Source organism: Canis lupus, chromosome 25 (genome assembly GCF_048164855.1).
Source record: "Canis lupus baileyi chromosome 25, mCanLup2.hap1, whole genome shotgun sequence".
Classification (NCBI taxonomy): Eukaryota; Metazoa; Chordata; class Mammalia; order Carnivora; family Canidae; genus Canis; species Canis lupus.
In genome coordinates, this window is record NC_132862.1 from 16,225,121 (window position 1) to 16,246,412 (window position 21,292).

At 38.9% G+C, this 21,292-nt stretch overlaps 1 protein-coding gene and 1 non-coding gene across 4 annotated transcripts in view; one reads left to right on the forward strand and one right to left on the reverse strand.

Moving 5' to 3' along the window:
- The window catches only part of PKP2 (plakophilin 2), an 87,903-nt gene that overhangs the window by 12,726 nt on the left and 53,885 nt on the right, over positions 1-21,292 (forward strand). For 2 of the 3 annotated variants that reach the window (XM_072798394.1, XM_072798396.1), the window contains exons 2-4: positions 1,098-1,210; positions 1,749-2,443; positions 14,128-14,263. In XM_072798394.1, coding sequence (XP_072654495.1) covers positions 1,098-1,210; positions 1,749-2,443; positions 14,128-14,263 — 944 coding nt within the window. Of the gene's footprint in view, positions 1-614; positions 717-1,097; positions 1,211-1,748; positions 2,444-14,127; positions 14,264-21,292 lie in introns of those variants that run through there. The other variant, XM_072798395.1, reaches the window with a different exon arrangement.
- Positions 10,355-10,460, reverse strand: LOC140617764 (U6 spliceosomal RNA). The gene has a single exon (XR_012017932.1). It is a non-coding gene; the product is annotated as a U6 spliceosomal RNA (small nuclear RNA).

Sequence of the window (21,292 nt, forward strand, 5' to 3'; positions counted from 1 at the left end):
GACTGCCTGTGTTGTTTTATCCTCCACATCCTTCGCAAGTCAGAAACCTGGGAGAGTTCATTGAGTATTTTTTCCTCTGATATTTAAAGGAAAAAGAAATTTTGGTTAAAATCAGGGAATTGGAAATTACTTAGGTTTGAGATAGAGCTCTGTGATTATTTTGATTAGTTGTTTGTTTTGTAAAACAATGGGAGATTAGAAAAGAAGAACAAATAGAAAGCTGAGCGAAGGATAAAGGGAGTAGAAGAGGGTTACCACTCTGTCTTTTACCACCCCCCTCCTCAAAAAGCAGTGTTTTTGGAGGCATGCATCCATTAAGAGCTGCAGACCCCGCAGAGCTGAGCAGGGGAAGGGCTGCCTCCTACTCAGTGTTTGTAAGGGAGTGGGCTGGATTAGACCACCAGACTAAGAGCCATCCTGCTAATTCCACAAAAGCACTCATCTGTAGTGCAGAGAATGGTTTCCTTTCCTGCCTAACTCTCAGTGCCAAATACCTCACCCCCAGGCTTGGCCCCTTTCAAGCTGATGTTTTCTTTGACCACACTGACCTACCTTACTGTTTTTACAAGCTGTCTTATCTACTGGTGTTGAGTCATTCTTCTGTTTGTCATCATTATATTTATGCCTACACCTACATCCTTCTTAGGAAGCTTCTGAATTCTCACCCCGGAAATGGAGCTCTCTCCTCCTCCAACTTCAGAAACAGAATGTTTATGGTAGGGACCACCTAAGCCAATAAGTGACCCCTAAATTCCTCAGGGTTATAACAAGCATTTTTGGATCTTTGTGAAAATCTTCTCTCGTCATTCTTCCTTTCTCTTACCCCCCTCCAAAAATTAATTTTTAAAAGTATATTTTTATTCTTTTTTAATATATTTTTATTCTTAATTCAACTTTTATTTTGAAATCTCACGAAGAATGTTGTGATAACCTTTGGTCCTTTCCCACACCCCAGGGTGATGTTAAGCCAGCACTTAAAAACACTAATATAAACCTAATACTTATTATTGGTCTTAATTACTTAAATTTAAAATACACGGTTGTTATATAGTCTTTACTGTTTGGCCCACTTTATTTTACTGTATGCTTGATTGCAGGAAATCTTCACCGAACCAGCAGTGTTCCTGAGTATGTCTATAACCTACACTTGGTTGAAAATGATTTTACCGGTGGGCGTTCGCCTGGTACTAAAACTTATGACATGCTAAAGGTAGGATATTAAAGAGAATAACTGTAGTTATCAGATTGCCGTGAAAACATTTTTAAACTCCCATAGTTTTTTAATTGTGTGGATCTTAACTTTTTTATTTTAATTTTTTTAAGTAAGCTCTATGTCTAACATGGGTCTTGAACTCATGACCCTGAGATCAAGAGTCACATGCACCACGGGACTAAGCCAGCCAGGTGCCCTTCCATAGATTTTTTTTTTTTTTTTAATGTTTACCTTTCCCAAATATTGCCATTTCCTAGATCAATTATGTGAAGATTGATTTTTGTTGATTTTTGTGTGGAGACCAGGAAAAAAACTGGGGACTTTAAGCAGTATCAAATCCTAGTACAAATAACTAGTCCCTCTTCTTCTTCTTCTTCTTCTTTTTTTTTTTTTTTTTTTTTTTTTTTAAGAAAAGGGGCCAACTTCTTCATGTGATTCAGAGAAATGGGCACCTTATGTAATAGGCCTGGAGTCCTTGGTCTTTAACAAAGATGAAAACTGATTTATGCCTCATTTCAACCTTCTTTCTCTGCAGACAGGCACCACTGCCACTTATGAAAGCCGCTGGGGGCGAGGAACTGCACAGTACAGCTCGCAGAAGTCAGTGGAAGAAAGATCCTTGAGGCAGCCTCTGAGGAGACTCGAGATTTCTCCAGACAGCAGCCCTGAGAGGATTCATTACTCACACGGTGATTACCAGCACGGCCAGAGAAGCCAGGCCGGGCACACTCTGCGGCACCAAGACAGCAGGAGGTCTACCCTTCTTCTGCCACCCAGATATGCTCGCTCAGAAATCGTTGGTTTCACTCACTCCGGGGCCATGAGCCGACATCGCCACTATGACACTTACCACAGACAGTACCGGTACGGCTCTGTGAATGACACCGTTTTTGACAGTGCCCCTGCCAACCCAGCGGTGCTCACGTACCCCAGGCCCGGGACGAGTCACAGCACGGGGAACCTCTTGGAGAAGGAGAACTGTCTGACGCTGGGGCCTGCCTCGGGGCAGATCCGGTCACTGGTGCCCCTGCAGGCTGCCGGTCAGAACAGGGCCTCTCATTCCTGGCATCAGAGCTCCTTCCACAGCGCCCGCACGGTGAGGGAAGCCGGGCCCAGTGTCACCGTGGATGCGGGCGGCAGGAGGATGCACATGACCGTTGGCCAAGTGGCAGCATGTGGAAGTGGCAACGTGCTCATGGAGAGAAGCACTTTGACCGACGCCCAGCTCGGGTGAGTCTTCTCTAGGTCTGCGGGACAGTCCGTGCCAGCACATTCTGTTCCCACAGCCCTTTAGTGTGTGAGCTGGCACTTCTGGGGCTGCAAAGAAAGGCTTCCAGAGATAAGTGATTAGAATAATGACTTTTCAGGCAGCTGCCTAATTGACAGATTAGCCTATTTACCTCAGGGACAGGGGCCAAGCTAACCTGTTCCTATGGCAGCTTTGTAGGGAAATATGACATTTAGTCCGTCTGTTCCAAATTAGTTGCTGGCTGAAGGGATGACCACCCCTTGGCCATGTGCAGATCTGCTCTGAGCGAGAGCTAATTCCAGAGTAAACCAAGAAATCGGTAATTACATGCATTTTCTCAAACATTCTTCAAAATAAGGGAAGGGGAAATATGCTCATTGCTGGTGCTAAGAGTGAACTTCACGTACTGTTTTGATAACTACTGTCGCAAAAAAGGTGGAGAGCTGGAGGGCTAAGTAAGCAAAGGCAGCTTAATTTTCTAGGGGTCTCTTTCCTTCCTTTGATGCCTGATGCTTTTATTTTTTTATTCTAGCAGCAGTGATTGGAGGGTATTTTTTTGGGCAATACCCAATAATTAAAGTAACCAAATTTTCAAAAGTCATTCTTTTCCCCTCATGTTGACTGTCTAGCTTGACCACTCCGGTCTTTGGAACCTAAGTAATATTCAGGGGGTTTTTTGTTTGTTTTTTTTGTTTTTTGGGTTTTTTTGTTTGTTTGTTTTTTTAATATTTAGGTTTAATGCTGGAGTACACATTTCATGAACTGAGGAAGTTACTAAAAAGAAAGGTTGAAAAATTGATTATTAAATCAATAATTCCTGAAATAGTGATGTAATATCATTATGGTAAAACATTAAATGCATTATTTTTGTTTTATTTCTAAGGTTGCTTAATGGAAGCTTTTACCTCTCATCATCCCTACAAGTGAAATTGCACAGTATATTCATTGACTGGGCAGGCACTGGTGATAAAAGATGTTAGGACTCATCTTGAAGCAGGACTTTTTTTAAAAAAAGGATTTGTTTATTCATTTTAGAGAGAGAGAGAGAGCATGCGGGGATGAAGTGAGGGAAGGGTAGGGGCAGAGGGAGAGAGAGAATCTCAAGCTGATTTCTGGTGAGCACAAAGCCTGATTAGGATCACAACCCTAAGATCATGACCTGAGCCGAGTTGGAAGTTTAACCAACTGAGACATCCAGGCACCCCAGGGGACATTTTTTATAAAACAAAACTGAGCATGAGACTTCTAACATTTCTTATAGAATGTAGATCTTTGTCACTGTGAACATACTTACAAAGAAGAAGATGTATGAGGTCATTATTTATGGAGGAAAAAGCTAATCAGGGCCTTCAAATGGATGTTTAAAAATTTAGTAAAGGGCAAAAAAAAAAAATTTAGTAAAGGGCTGCTATATTCTAGGATTTGTGCTTGGCACAATTTTCGCAACGCGATTTTGGCAGTCACAGAACTCTCAAGACACATCCTCCGATAATTGGTGTTCTTCTCTTCCCCCGTTCTGTGCCTCCATGCTTCTGGAGGCACCCTGTCACTTCCCAGTCTCTCATCAACTCTGCTGCACTTTGGCTTCCATCCCCACCATTTCACTGAAGCATTGTCCTCACAAATGCACCAGTGACCACCTTTTTGCTACATCCAAAGCAGACACGCGTTCAGTCCTTATGTTACTGAGCCCTTGGGCAGCATCTGACAGCACTGCGTGTGAACTTCTCTCTCCCCTCAGTTTCTAGGGCCTCTTCCGGTTTTCCACTTGCTTCTCAAGCTGTGTCTTAGACTTCCCCGTGTGCAGCTTGTCTGCAGGCCCAGAGCAGTCGTCTTTGGTAGCTCTTCTCTCCCGAGTCTGGGTGGTCTCCCGAAGAGGCCCATCTGCGACACTCGAATCCTTGTGATTCTCCAAGTTTTTTCTTCAGAACTGTCCTCTATCCTGAATGCCATCAACATCTTGCATGTATTTCTAGCAACCTCCAGGGCATCCCAAACCCAGTGTATCAAAATCTAAAAGTATAAGCTCCCCCCTACTGTCTACTCCTGTCTCCTCAAACTGAAGTCCTGCCCCGTACAAACCTGGAGGTCATGCTTATCTTCAGCCCTCCACAGGCCTATCACCATGTTTCAACCTCCTTAATGGCCCTTACATTTTTACCTTCCTATCCATCTCCATTGCATGCATCTCTCTGCCCCCTCTGGTCTTGCTCCACTCAGAACTGTTCTCTGAAAAAAAAATAATAATAAATAAATTAAAAAAAAAAAAAGAACTGTTCTCTGAGCATTAGAATGATCTTCCCAAATATGATTATTCTCTGTCTCGATTGTAACCTTTCCATAATTCCACCAAGTTTTCATGCTTTCTAGCATGGCACACATGGCCTAACCCATGTTTCCACCTCTGCTTATCACTCCAGCCCCACTCTCCTCCCCCTCTTTCTCATCACCATTCCACACGCACCCCCTATGCAAAGAAACCACTTGGAACCTCTTCACTTAATGGATATGCATTTGTGTATTTCCTTTCTCCCTTCCTTCTCCCTTACCTTCCTTTTTTCCATCTCTCTATATCTATATCCATCTGTCTCTATCTCTTCCCCCCCCCCAGTAGCTCTGTCATTGCCCAGCTACTCATGATTCTGGAGGTAGCTCAGATACTGCCTATTTCCTGATCACTCCCCTCACAATCTAGGTGCCCCAGATAGATGCACTGTGTGGGTGTCTTTGCCAGAATAATACATTGTGGCTATTCATTTCTCACTTCTTTCCCTCTAGACTTTGAACTTCTTGTGAGTGTCTAATCATCTTTTTATTCTCAGTACCCTAAAACAGAGGCAGGCCTATAATAGGCACTGTATAAATCCATGGTGAGAGAATAAAAGGATTAAGGAAGGAAGAAATGAAATATAAACCCTGTACTTTTTGCCAAGTTCTTTTGTTGCTCAGGTTCTAGAAGAAGTATGAACTGCTAAAAAAACAAAAAAAAAATAAAAAAAAATAAAAAAAAGAAGTATGAACTGCTATTTTGGGTTATTGTTTTAATGGACAGGGCAAATTTTAAAAATAAATGATTAATCCTATTTCAAAGGATAGAAGGAACACTTGGGGTGAAGAAATCTAAAGGGTAAAAAATATATTCTTGATGATTCCCAAAGTTGCCGTTCTAGAGACCAGAATTCATAAAAATGAATACTTCTTGAAATTTTGTTCTGTGCAAAAGAAGGGAGTCAGAGGTATTTCCTATAATGAGGAAAGTAAGCCCTCAAGATAGTATCTACGCCTGATGCCTGTGTCAGTGGTGTCCATTTCTCTTCCTTCCTGAGGTGTGCCCCATGGCATTTCAGCTCCCCAGGCCACCTCCTGAGAGTTCTGGCTCTGGAACCACACCCTGTGTTCTCCTTTGCCCTGCATTCTCTCCCATTTCAAACCTATCCAGCCTCTGTTTTTATAATCTACTTTTTTTTTTTATGTCTAGTGAAAGTCTCACATATAAAGAAGAGTCCTTTCATGTATATGAAACATTCCTACAGAGTAGGTAGGTAAAATTGTAAACCTACATAATGAAATAAAGTATTAAACAATGGATCTTTCTTTCCAAAAGAAAAGAGTTTTTAATAACTGGTCAGTTATTAATGCAGGTGAAAACCAAGACATTGGCATGAAAGAGAGTCAATATCTGGTCTAAATCAGACTGATGAAAAAGGTCTAAGAAATTACCAAGTCGGGGGGGGGGGAGAAATTACCAAAATTAATTACCAAATTACATTCCAGATCTATTTTTCTGAAACTATGGTTTTTGTATTTGTGGGGGACTGGTGGTTTGGCAAATAAATGAGTATGAGGCTCCTCCAGTGTACCCAGCACTGCAGAGATAGAAAATGGAACGGTCTATAGGAAGGTCTAGGATGAGTGAAAAAGAAAATAAGATACATCATCAAGTGCTAGGTTATGAGAATTCAGAGAACAAAAGAGTGTTGTGCTCTGAGATTAGTAGATGGAGCCTGTGGAGAGAGATTGGATCTCTAGTATGATTACCAGTCAAGTTCTTGACCTAGAGCAGCACAGAGCATAAAAGATCTTCCATATTCTCTTAATTACCGACGTCTTTAGTTCTTTGATTCTTCAAGTATCTTTCAACTGTATCTTTATTTCCATTTCCATTTTTAACGGCCCAGTTCAAGGCTTTATTGCCTTAGCTAAGACGCTTCTAGGTAGATCCCTTCAGGTGGTCTCTAGGAATACATACCCACACAAGAGGCATAGTCCAAAAGCACTGCTTTCATAACACTTAAATCTCTGCAAAGCAGGGGAATTTGTGTTTCCTGAGCATCTAACAACACCCAGGAGAGGAGCTTTCCATTCATCACCTCACGTTGGTTTGGCCCTCTAAGGGGTAGCCCTATTAATATATATACTATCTGGGAACCAGCCTGGGTCAGGGCCGCATTGTTAGTTGGCAGGGATGCTGGTTGCTAAAAGATCACACACATAAAGTGCCAGTTTTTATTTTCCTCTATCATCTCATATTCTAACCAATGATATTATACGCTGCTTCCTTGTGCATTTTCCATTTATATTTACATCATTTCAACATTGTCTAAAGTTGTTAAAAAGACTCAATTCAGGAGAACAGGTTCAGGTGATAGTGGGGCCAGGGGCAACTACTCTTCCTGAACCCCATCTCCCAAGCCACATTTCCACAGGCTTTAAGAAGTGTTTTGTGGTTGAGTTGGAAGGAAAGAAGGAAGGATGGAGGAAGAGAGAGGGAAGGAGGGCAGGAATGCTATAGGAGAATAGAGGAAGAAATTCAGAAAGGCTCTAGGTGGGACTAGGGACACAGTAAAGCTTTCACAGAGCTGTTGATATTTGAATTGAGTTGTGAAGAATGGATAAGAATGAAGTGGAACGATGGGCTTTCTAGAAAAATCAAGAGCAGTTTGTAAAGAGGCATGCAGTGTTTAGAAAAGGATTAAAGCTCAGCATGGTTGGAGGATGGGGCAGTCACAGGAGGGAAGGGAGAAAGTGATTATGGCAAGGAGATGGAGCCAGACTGGGGTCAGAATGTATGCCATGTTGATACCCTAACAGCTGTAGCAGACCTTCTTAAAGAGGAAGTCTTCCTTCAGTTTGGGAATTGTTTTTATGATAAAGTGAAGTAGCACTGGGTTGACTACAAGTGGATGCAGAGCTTCTTTGTGAATCATGTTCAGGAAAATAAAGGATTAGAGTCATGGAATTATTTGTGGGTGTTAGAGTGTTGGGAAATTCAAACTTTCCTGAGTCATATATGACTTATGAAGTGGATTAAAGGCTTAATCTTTAAAAAAAAAAAAAGCTGCATCGAACAGAAGGTTATTCTTATAAGTGATCCTTCATTAGTTAAAACACCTGTAGTGTTACGTGGTAAAAACTTAAAATTGCCACAAGATTGAGAGTGTCAGAGTGTCGATTTCTCTGTAAAGGTGGTGGAGTCCATGCATGTGAAACATTTCCATCTCATTTATTTATTTGTTTTTAAAGATTTTATTTGTATATTGGAGAGCAGGCGCATGCACACATGCAAGTGGGAGGAGGGCCCAAGGGAGAGGGAGAGGTGGATTCCCCGCCCAGCAGGGAGCTTACCCTGAGATCATGACCTGAGCTGACTGAGCCACTCAGGCGCCCCTCCATCTCTTAAAAACTGTGTTTATACTAAATAAAAGTGACTCAAATAGTAATAGCCCACATTTTTTACTCATTAAATTGATTCCTGAGGCACAACTTTAAAATATGAGATCATTATATAGTTCTCAGTATAGATGCCAGAACTGTTCTGCCTCATTCGAAATACCCTTATATTCTAGGAGTTAACTCTGGTATGTTTGAACATGTGTTGGGTATTGCTTTTAGTCATGAGTCCCATTACTCTTACCTCCTCACCCGTGTCACACCCACCCACCCACACACAAACTCACCATTCACAACATTACACATGCTCACATCTATACATGTATTAGTGGGTTAGCCTGATATAAGAGAGAATTTACAGGCATACCTCAAGGGTATGATAGATTAGGTTCCAGACGGCCACAATAGAGTGAATATCATCATAAAATGGGTCAAGTGACTATTTTGTTTTCCCAGTGGATATAAAAGTTATGTTTACACTAGAATCTATTAAATGTGTAATAGCATTATATCTAAAAAAAAAAGTACATATCTTTTTTTATAGATTTTTGTTTATTTATTTGACAGCAACAGAGAGAGAGTGTGTGTGCATTAGCAGGGAGAGCAGCAGGCAGAGAGAGGGAGAAGCAGGGAGTCCGACGCAAGGTTTGATCCTAGAAATCTGGGATCATGACCCGAGCCAAAGGTAGATGCTCAATCAACTGAGCCATTCAGGTGCCCAACAATGTACGTACCTTAATTTAAAAATACTTTATTGCTAGCTAAAAACTGGTAGCTTTCATCTGAGCATTCAGAGAATGGTAGATTTTTCCTAGTGGAGGCTCTTACTTTGACATTCATGGCCCCTGACTGATCAGGGTGTTGGTTGCTGAAGGTTGGGGTGTCTATGGAAATGTCTTAAAATAAGACAATGAAATTTACCTCGTTGATTGACTTTTCCTTTCATGAATGATTTCTCTGTAGCATGTGATGTTATTTTTTTTTAAGATTTTATTTCTTTATTCATGAGAGACAGAGAGAGAGAGGCAGAGACACAGACAGAGGGAGAAGCAGGCTTCCCGTAGGTAACCTGACACAAGACTTGATCCTGGGACTCCAGGATCATGCCCTGAGCCGAAGACAGACACTCAACCGCTGAGCCACCCAGGTGTCCCATGTGATGTATTTGATAGCATTTTACCCATAACAGAACTTCTTTCAAAATTGGAAGCCATCCTCCCAAACCCTGCTGCTGCTTTATCAACTAAGTTGATGTAATATTCTAATGCCTTTGATGTCATTTCCACAATCTTCACAGCTTCTTCACCAGGAGTAGATTCCATCTCAAGAAACCGTTTTCTTGGTTTGAGCCACCCTGGGTGGCTCAGTGGTTTAGCGCCTGCCTTTGGCCCCGGGCATGGTCCTGAAGTCCCAGGATCGAGTCCCATGTCGGGCTCCCTGCATGGAGCCTGCTTCTCCCTCTGCCTCTCTCTCTCTCTCTCTCTCTCTCTGTGTCTCTCATGAATAAATAAATAAAATCTTAAAAAAAAAAAAAAAGAAACCGTTTTCTTTGCTCATCCATAAGAAGCAACTCCTCATCTATAAATTTTTATCATGAGATGGCAACAATTCAGTTCCATCTTAAGTCTCCACTTCCAAATCTAGTTCTCTGGCTATTTCTATCACATTTGCGGTTACTTCCTCCACTGAAGTCCTGAACTCCTCAAAGTCATCCGTGAGGGTTGGAATCTATTTCTTCCAAACTTCTGTTAATGTTGGTATATGGACTTCTTCCCATGAATCAGGAACGCTCTTTAGTTGGTTAAGTAGTTTTATTTATTTAGGTAATTTCTACACCCAACATGGGACTCAAACTCACAACCTCGCGATCAAGAGTCACTTGCTCTTTCCACTGAGTCAGCCAGACACCTTGAATCAGGCATGCTTTTAAATGACACTTAAAATGGTGAATCCTTTCCAGAATTTTATCAATTTACTTTGCCACATCCATCAGAGGAATTACTATCAATGGAAGCTACAGCTTTATGCAGTGTATTTTTTTTTTTATTTGAGTGTAGTTTACAAACAGTGTTATATTAGTTTCAGGTATACAACATAGTGATTCAACAAGTTTATACATTATGCTTATACTCATCACAAGTGTAGCTGCCATCTGTTACCATACAAGCCTATTATAGTATCAATGACTATACTTATGCTGTGCCTTTTATTCCTGACTTAGAAAAACTGTAGAAGGCTTCACGAATTTGCATGTCATCCTTTTGCAGAGGCCATGCTAATCTTCTCTGTATAGTTCCAATTTTAGTGTATGTGCTGTCAAAGTGATACATTTCTTAAATAATAAGACTTGAAAGTCAAAATTACTCACTGATCCATAGGCTGCAGAATGGATATTATCTTAGTAAGCATAAAAACAACATTAATCTCGTTGTATGTCTCCATCCGATGTATTGAGTGACCCAGGTGCATTGTCCATGAACAGTAATGTTTTGAAAATAATCTGTTTCTTCTGAACAGAAGGTCTCAATGGTAGGCTAAATACTTAGTAAACCATATTGCAGAAAAATGTACTGTCACCCAGGGTTTGTTGTTCCATTGATAGAGCACAGGTAAAGTAGATTTAGCATAATTCTTAAAGGCCCTAGGATTTTGGAAGTGGTCACTGAGCATTGGCTTTAACTTAGAGTCACCAGCTGTGATAGTACCTAACAAAAGCGCTTCTCCTCCCTAGCTATGAAAGTCTCAGATGGCATCTTCTAATATAAAGCTGCTTTGTCTACATTGAAAATCTGTTTTTTAATGTAGCCACCTCCATTAATTATCTTCTGGATAACTTGCTGTAGCTTCTACAAAAGTACTTCACTTAAGGGTGCTGGGTAGGTCAGTCAGCTGAGTGTCCATCTCTTAATTTTGGCTCAGGTCATGATCTCAGGGTTGTGAGATCGAGCCCCGTATCATGCTCTGCACTGGGCATGGGGTTTGCTTGAGATTCTCTCCCTCCCTGTGCCCCCCCCCCCACCCATTGCACACATTCTCTCTCTCTCATAAAAAAAAATTAAAAATTATATATCCTTAAAAGTGTTTCACCTTAAGGGACACCTGAGTGGCACAGTTGGTTAAGCATGCAACTCTTGATTTCAGCTCAAGTCCTGATCTCAGGGTCGTGAGATCAAGCCCCACTTCGGCTCTCACTCAGTAAGGAGTCTGCTTAAGACTTTCTTTCCCTGTACCCCCAGCTCCCTGCCCCCGTGCATGCACACATAACACACTCTCTCTCTCTCAAATAAATAAAATTTTTTTAAAGATGCTTTACCTTTCACTTATATGTTTTGGAAATGATTTCTTTCCTTAAACCTTATGAACCAACCCTCTGCTAGCTTCACATTTTTCTTCTGCAGCTTCCCCACTTCTCTCAGACTTCACAGAATTGAAGAGAGTCAGGGCCTTGCTGTGGCTTAGGCTTTGTCTTAAGGGAATGTTGTGGCTAGTTTGATCATCTATCCAGACCCCTGAAACTTTCTCCATATCAGCAATAAGATTGTCTCACCCTTTTTTTTTTTTAAGATTTATTTACTCAAGAGACCAAGCAAGCGAGAAGAAAGAGAGCCTGAACTGGGGGGAGGGGCAAAGGGAGAGGGAGAAGCAGACTCTGTTGATGGACTGAACCATCCAGGCACCCGGTTATTTCACTTCCTTATTATTTGTGTGTTCACTGCAGTGAATTTTCTGTTTCCTTCAAGAACTCCTTTGCGTTCACAGCTTAGCCAACTGGTGCAAGAGGCCTGGTTGTCAGCCTGTCTTGGCTTTCAACAACATGCCTTCCTCACCTAGCTTAATAATTTCTAGCTTTTGATTTAAAGTGAGAAATGTACAACTAACTCTTTCTTTCACTTGAACACTTAGAGGCCATTGTAGGGTTGTTAATTAACTCAATTAATATTTCAATATTAATTGGCTCAATTTCAATCTGTGTCTCAGGAAATAGGGAGGCCCCGAGGAGAGGGAGAGAGGTGAGGGAATAGCCGGTTGGTGGAACAGTCTGAACACGCACATTTATCAGTCAAGTTCACCAACTTATGTGGGTGTGGTTCTTGGCACCCTGCCAAATAAATAGTAACGTCAAAGATCATTGATCACAGATCACCATGGCAAAAATTTGAAATATTGTGAGAAGTACCAAAATGTGATGCAGAGCCACGAGGTGAGAAAATGCTGTTAGAAAAATAGCTCTGATAGGCATGCTTGACATAAGACTGCCACAAGTTTAATATTTTTTAAAAAGCAATATTGCAAAGCATGGTAGAGTAAGGTGCAATTAAATATGGTATGGCTGTATTCATTGTGCTCGCTAGCAAATACTGGAAAACACCCTGCCAAGCTGTCTTTTTATTCTCCATTACCAGGAATGAATCAGGTATAACTCTCTTTGAGGCCAAAGTCCTAGGATACCTTTAAGGCATGTCTTTAGCCACAGTTCTAAGATGTTGCCATCCTGAGTCTGCTTTCTCTGAGTCAATGCTTAAGGAAGCATGAATGTGTTAACATCCACAGGGATAATAGGTTGCCCAACCTAGTTACCCTCCAGGCAGAAATAAAAGGGAAAAAAACCCAGCTCAATGAGGCATTTGGGAGTTATTGTTTACAAGTAGCAATTTTATTTGTCCTCTATAAATTATCCTCTCTTGTGTCAAACTGCATCGGACTTCATCATCACTATACATACCATAGTTAGTAAAGGACAAAAAACAGTATGCTACTAGATAGACATAAACCAAATGTCATTGCAGTGGCAAAGCAAATGGCAACAGAATGTGTATAAAATTGTTTTCTTTAAGAAAAAATGTATTTATAATTATGCTTAATCATTACCTTTCCTGATGAATTCTGTGACATCAGCATGACTTATTTGAACAAAAGCTTGGTTTCCCTGGCTTTTACTGTTTATATACTGTTATATTTATTAAATTAGAAAACTTTTGGGGACGCCTAGGTGGCTCAGTGGTTGAGTGTCTGCCTTTGGCTCAGGTTGTGATCCCGAGGTCCTGGGATCAAGTTCCGCATTGGGCTCCCTGCGTGGAGCCTGCTTCTCCCTCTGCCTGTGTCTCTGCCTCTCTCTCTGTGTCTCTCATGAATAAATAAATAAAATCTAAAAAAAAAAAAAAAAAAAAAAAAAAACGAAAACTTTTTGAATGCTTATTTTAAAACTCATTTTTAGGTGAAATAAGAGATTCTGAGCAGCTTTGAAAAATATCTAATGATTATTGAGGGAAAGTGTTTCATCCACGGGTATAACATTACCATGGTAGAAATAATTTTTAATTTCTAACACCAAATTTATTTTAAAGTCCATGTAAAGGGGCGCCTGGGTTGCTCAGCGGTTGAGTGTCTGTCTTTAGCTCAGGGCGTGATCCTAGGGTTCCAGGATCGAATCCCACATCAGGCTCCTTGTGAGGAGTCTGCTTCTCCCTCTGCCTATGTCTAGGTCTCTGCCTCTTTCTCTGTCTCTCATGAATAAATACATAAAATCTTTTTAAAAAATAAAAAATTTTAAAGTCCATGTAAAGCTTTATTGTGCCTTTATTTATTTATCTTTATTGTTATTTTTTTTTTAAGCAGCTTCATGCTAGGCCTGAGCAACTGACTGAGCTACCCAGGCATCCCTTATTGTGCCTTTAAAGTGACCTTTTAATATGTAATTATCATACAACACACATATTTATCTTAAACAGTTGATTTTCTTTCTTTGGTATATATTACAATTCTGCTCAATTCCATGACATTTTCAGAAACCATTCTGACCAGAGCTGGAATATTTTTACTGCTGGCTGCCTATACCTTCTGATCTCAGGTGCTGATTTCTTTTGAGTAAAGAAAAACCAAGGCTCAGATATTCTAGGTGCTTTAGGATATTAGTCGAGTCATTTCTGGAGGATCATATTGGTAGGCAAGAGGGAGCAGGTTTGGAATTCAGCTGAATCTGTGACTGTTTGTCTAGGAATGCAGACATGGAGATGACTCTAGAGCGAGCAGTGAGTATGCTCGATGCAGACCACACACCACCACCCAGAATTTCTGCTGCAGCTACTTTCATACAGCACGAGTGCTTCCAGAAATCTGAAGCACGGAAAAGGGTGAGTATCATCTTAAATCCAGTTTAAAATTATCTTGCTTTTGCATCTGTTATGGTGGCCATGTAAACTGAAACCAATAATTTATTTAAATTTTTAAAAATCTTTATTGAGTTAAATGTCAATTATAGGTCAATTTTAAATAACTTAATTTTTTTTAAAGTCTAGAGACTTTAAAAAATTTTTGTATTTGGGAGAGGGTGGGGAGAGGGAACGAATCTCAAGCAGATTCTGCACTGAAGGTGGAGGCTGATGTGGGGCTCAATCTCATGACCCTGAGATCATGACCTGAGCCAAAATCAGGAGCCCACCTGACTGACTGAGCCACCCAGGCACCCTGGCATAAGTGTTCTATAGGACAGACCACACCAAAATGGAATCTAGCATAATACCCTCTAGTTCCAGCCACATCATTGCAAATGGCAAGACTTCATTCTTTATTATGGGCAAGTAATATTCCATTGTGTATATATACCACATCCTTTTTATCTATTCATCAGTCAATTGACCCTTGGGCTGTTTCCATAGTCTAGCTATTGAACGTCCAGGTCCGTGTACCCCTTTGAATTAGTATTTTTGTATTCTTTGGGTAAATACCTAGTAGTGCAATTGCTGGATTGTAGGGTAGTTCTATTTTTAACTTTCTGAGGAACTTCCATACTGTTTTCCCCAGTGGCTGTACCAGTTTGCATTCCCATCAGAAGTATAAGAGGGTCCCTTTTTCTCCAGATCCTCATCAACACTTGTTGTGTCTTGTGTTGTTGATTTTAGCCATTCTGACAGGTATGAGGTGATAGCTCATTACAGTTCTTTTGCCCATTTTTATTTGTGTTTTTGATCTCTTGTCATTGAATTTTGACAGCTCTTTATGTATTCTGGGTATAAGTCTTTTTTATTCAGTTACATGATTTGGAAATACTTTCTCCTAGTTGTATTTTGTCTTTTCATTTTTTAACAGTTTTTAATTTGGTTGGAGTCTAATTATAAATTTTTTCCTTTATGGATTGTGCTTTTCATAGTGTATCCAAGAAATTCTTCTGGTCACTTACTCTAAGGACACAAAGATAATCTATATTTTCTTCTAGAAGTTTTATGAGTGTCGGGTTTTATAGTTGGTCTATGATCCATTTGGGATGAATTTTTGTATATATTGCAAGATGTGGACTGAAGTTCCTTTTAAAAGATATATGTGCAATTGTTTAGGTGCCATTTGTTGAAAAGACTATTATTTCAAGTCTAAACTGTTTTTTGTGCCTTTGTTGAAAAGGAATTAATTACATATATGTGAGTCTGTTTTTGCACTATGTATTTATTCTATTTCATTGATATATTATTGGTCTATCTTCATGCTAATATATTGTCTTGATTACATAGTTTTATATTGAAGTTTGCTAATGTTAGTCCTCTGTTCTTTTTCGAGTGATTTTGGCTATTCTAGTTCTTTTGCAGTCCCATGAATTTTAGAATCTATTTCTTTATGAAAAAACTGATAGGATTTTGTTTAAGATTGGAGAATTTTCATCTAAACATTATTGAGTCTTCTGACGCCTGACTATGGTATATTTAGCCATTTAGTGGGTCTTCTTTTTTTTTTTTTTAATTTTATTTATTTATGATAGTCACAGAGAGAGAGAGAGAGAGAGGCAGAGACATAGGCAGAGGGAGAAGCAGGCTCCATGCAGGGAGCCTGATGTGGGACTCGATCCCGTGTCTCCAGGATCGTGCCCTGGGCCAAAGGCAGGCGCCAAACCGCTGTGCCACCCAGGGATCCCTAGTGGGTCTTCTTTAATTGCTCTTAGCAATATTTTGTAATTTTACTGTGAAATGACTCTTAGCTCTAGTAGCATATTTGTAGATTCATCAGATTTTATTCATAGATCATGCCATCTACTAATAAAGACAGTTTTGTTTCTTTTTGTTTCTTCCTTTTCAATCTGGATGACTTACATAGTTTTTCTTTTTGTATTGGCTAGAACCTCTAATGCAATGTTAAAACGAAGTGAGGGTGGACATGTCCAGTTCTTGATCATAGGGGGAAGCATTTCGTTATTCTTTCACTATTGTGTAGGGTGCAACTTGTAAGTTTTTGTTCGTTTTTAGGAATTTAATCTGAGGGATTTTTATGTGGTTTTTTGGAAGGAAGGAAAAAGTTTTATATTTTAGTATTTTTAACACCATTTCTTTTTCCTGCTTTTTAAAAATTGAATTATAATTGGGTTATATTGATAATAATGCAGATAACATTATATTATTTTCAGGTGTACAATGTGATATGATGTATGTAATATATTGTGAAATTATTACCACAAGTCCAGTTACCATACATCATTCAGTTATAAATTTTTTTCTTGTAATGAGAACTTTTAAGATCTATTTTCTTAGGACTTCCAAATATACAATACAATATTAATAAGTAGTCATCATGATGTACATTATATCTTCATGACTTTTTTTTTTTCATGACTTATTTTATAACTGGAAGTATATACCTTTTGACCACCTTCACCCATTTCACCCATGTCAAACCCTCTACCTCTGGCAACCACCAATCTATTCTCTGTATCTTTGATTTTGTTTTTTGTTTATTTGTTTTCAGATTCCGTACAGTATTTGTTCACTGTCTTTTTCATTCAGCATAATGAAATGGACTTCCAGGTCCATCCATATTGTTGCAAATAGCAGGATTTCCTTCTTATTTATGACTGAATAATATTGCATTGTGTATATCTGTCAATGGGTACTCAGGTTGTTTCCATGTCTTGAGTATTGTAAATAATGCCATAGTAAACATGGGAGTTCATTTATCTTTTTGAGTTAATGTTTTCATTTCCTTCTGAAATATCCCGGAAGCAGAATTACTGAATCATAAGGTAGTTCTATTTTTAATTTTTTGAGGATCCTCCATAATGTTTTCAGAGTGTTTGTACCATTTATGTTCCCACCAACAATACACAAGAATGTTGTATTGTTCCCACCAACAATTCACAAGAGTTCCCATTTTACCACATCCTTGCCAATACTTACTATTTCTTGTCTTTTCGGTAATAGCCATTCTGACAGGCATGATGTGATATCTTATTACTGTTTTGATTTTCATTTCCCTGAGCACAGGGGCATCTGGGTGGTTCAGTGGTTGAGCATCTGCCTTCAGCTCAGGGCATGATCCTGGGGTCCTGGAATGGATTCCCGTATCAGGCTCCCCTGCAAGGAGCCTGCTTCTCCCTCTGCCTATGTCTCTGCCTCTCTCTGTGTCTCTCATGAATAAATAAAATCTTTTTTAAAAAAAAGAATGCTGAGCATGTTTTCTGTATGTCGGCCATCTGTATGTTATCCCTAATTTTACAGTTTTTGTTTTGGTTTTTTACTCAGGAATGGTTATTGGATTTTATCCAATGTTTTATTTGCTCATTAAAATATTTCTATGGTTTTTATCTTAATTTTGCTAATATGGTTAATTACTTTGATTTTTAAATGTTATCCCATTCCTGGGATCAATCCCACTTGGTCATGATGTACTGTTACTTTTTAAAATTAGATTTGCTAAAATTCTGTGAAAGCAATTATGCAGCTATATTTGTAAAGGATATTGATCTGTAATTTTCTTTTCTTGTAATGATTTAGTCCAATTTTGGATTGAGAGTAATATTAGCTTCATAGAATACATTGAGAAGTGTTCTCTCCTCTTCAATTTTCTGAAAGTTTGATTGAATTGGTATTATTTCTTTCTTAAATGTTTGGTAGAATTTACCAGTGAAGCTAGTTGGACCTGAAGTTTTCTTGTGAGAGATTAACTATCTTCAGATCATGAGACTGACACACTGCCTGCTGTGTTAAGGAGGCTAACTAGGTTCCTGACTGACTATAAATTCAGTTTCTTTCATTGATACAGGGCTCTTAGGGCTATGTATACTTCCTAGTGAACTTTGGTAGTTAGTGCCTTTCAAAGATTTTGTCCATTTCATCTATGTTGTTCTAGTTTTCTTCAATTTCTTTGTGTAGATGTTGTATGTTGTTTCTCTTTGCCTGAAGAATTTTCTTTTAACATTTATTCTAGTGCAGGTCTCCTGGTGATTAACTATTTTAACTTCTGTATGTCTGAAAAGAAATTTTGTCTTTGCTTTTGAAAGATATTTTCACTAGCAGTGGAATCCTAGGATGACAGTTTTTTGTTCTAATACTTCAAAGTTGTTGCTTCACAGTCTTCTCACTTGTGTTGCTTCAGACAAGAAATCATCTGTCATCTTTATTGTTCCTCTGTACATACTGTCTCTCTCTCCACCCACCCAAGCTGCTTTTAAAATTTTTTTCCTTATCATTAGTATTGAGCAGTTTGGTCACAATGTGCTTAGATGTAGTTTTCTGTAGGTTTCTTGGGCTTGGGAGTTCACTGAGCTTCTTTAAACTTACAAACTTTTATTTTTCATCACATTTTGGAGTTTTGGTTGGCATTTTCAACCACAAATTCTTCAAATATTTTTTCTGTCCTTCCTTTGGGAATTAGTTACATACATATTTGGCCACTTGAAGTTATCTCATAGTTCATCCATACTCTATTCTTTTTCTTCAGTTTTTCCTGTATGCTTCCTTTTAGATATGTTTAGCTTCTGTGCTTTAAATTCACAAATCCTTTCTTCTGCAATGTTTAATATGCCATTAGTTTCATTTGGGGTTTCTTTAGTTCATAAATTATAGTTTTCCCCTTTAAAAGTTAAATTTGAGTCTTTTTTATATCTTCTTTCTCTACCTAACATGTTCCATCCTTCCTCAAGATTTCTGAACATATAAAAGACTGTTAAGATAGCTGCTTGAATGACCTTGTCTGCTAATTCTGATATCTGCATTCATTTCTTCTTTGCATACCTGGAAATTTTTCATTGAATGCTAAATGTTATGAATTTTACCTTGTTGGATGCTGAGTATTTTTATATTTCTGTAAACATGCTTGAGCTTGGTTCTAGGATGCAGTTACTTGAGAACAGTTTGATCCTTTCAAATCTTGCTTTTGAGATTTGTTAGGTGGGACCAGAGCAGGATTTATTCTAGGACTACTTAATCCCCAATTCTGTACTCTGTCTCCTCAACTCTACTTATTGAATTCCATTTGGGTTTTCCCTCGCCACATTATAGCCTGAGAACTCTCTCAAGACCGTGACCTTTGACAGCAGTGGGGCTCACCTTGCTTGTTTTCCATCCCTTAGGGATCATGATCTGTCATTGCTACATGTCCAATTATTGAAACCATTGCATGTTTTATGTATTTTTAAAAATTGTTTCAGGTAATAAGGCAAATCCAGTCCTTCTCATTGTTGAGTCATTATCAATTTTGATAAATAATTCCCTAATAAATTCTCCCCCAAATTGTGTAAATTTACACTCCATCAGCATTGTGTCTTATATGTACCATCACTAACACGAGATTATTCTTTTTTGTTTGTTTCTGTTAATCTAATGACAAAAAAAAAGCTATCTCTTTATGGTAGAAATTTTCCTGTTTTTTGAAATCAAGATTAATAGTTGGTCATTTAATCAGAGTTACAAAGAAAAAACTTAATTATACACACATACCACACACACACACACACACACACACAGACACAATTACAGCGTTTGTCATAATCTTTCATAAACAATGCCCATTACGTATCATCTATAACTTTAAAGATTAAAGTGAGGGCAGCCCGGGTGGCTCAGTGGTTTAGCGCCTGCCGTTGGCCGGGGACATGATCCTGGAGACCCGGGATCGAGTCCCATGTCGGGCTCCCTGCGTGGACCCTGCTTCTCCCTCTGCCTGTGTCTCTGCCTCTCTGTCTATGTCTCTCATGAATAAATAAATAAAATCTTAAAAAAAAAAATAAAGATTAAAGTGAAATGAGAACCTAATGACATTAATTCACCTGAGTTCAAATCTTTCTGGATTTTTACATTTTTCCTAGTCTTTTACATTAATTTTATCCAAAAATAATTTGAGGTTTTTTAAAGCCACCTACCTTTATCTAGTCTTTCCAAAGCACACAGATTAGTTTTCAGAGAGACAGAATTCTTTTCACACTTCATTCATTTTCAGAACGGGTAAATAAATTAAATGATTACAGTTACAAGTACAGCTGAACTAAATACATTGGGAAACATACCTAAGTTATCCTTGGTAAACATGTAATTCAACTAATAGAAATAGGGGTGCAAAGCCCAACCTAGAGTAACCTACCAGCTTTGATAGTACTCAGAGTATCCATAGGGTTCACGGAGGGAATAAAGAATGTAGATCCTGCAGATCAGTTAAGTAGAGTCAGACAAAAGAGTTCTGTTGACTATTTTTTTCTACCTAGATCTGTATCTCCTTAATGATTTGTAGGGCTTCTTTATCTATTGTGCAAGTTATATATAAACCAGTGTTATGCAACTTATGGCATCTTTCATCATGCAAGATTTAAAAATTCTTCTGAAGTCAGATTTGTCAATATTTTTATTCATGGCATCTGTATTTTAGGTATTGCTTTTAAAAAACCTATTCCCGCCTCTAGAATATTTTTTATTTTAAAAGCTATTGGGATCTCTGGGTGGCTCAGCGGTTGAGCATCTGCCTTCGGCCCAGGGCGTGATCCCGCAGTCCTGGGATCGAGTCCCACATCGGGCTCCTGCGTGAGCCTGCTTCTCCCTCTGCCTCTGTCTCTGCCTCTCTCTCTCTGTGTCTCTCATGAATAAATACATAAAATCTTAAAAAAAAAAAGCTATATAATTATTGGGTATTTCTAAATGCCCCTTTGCCTATGTTTGTTCCATGGGAAGAATAAGTAAGGATTTTTTAAAAATTATATATTTAACTAGTAATGAATTTTCTTTATACATACAGATGAAGAGAATTAGCCTAAAAATTAGTCCTTTCTCTGCCTAAATCAGATAAATGTCTAAATTTTTTAAAAGATTTATTCATTTAAGAGAGAGAGAGAGAGCATGAGTAGGGGGAGAGGCAGAGGGAGAAGACTATTCAAGGGCCTGAGAGCCTGATGTAGGGCTCAATCCCAGGACCTTAGG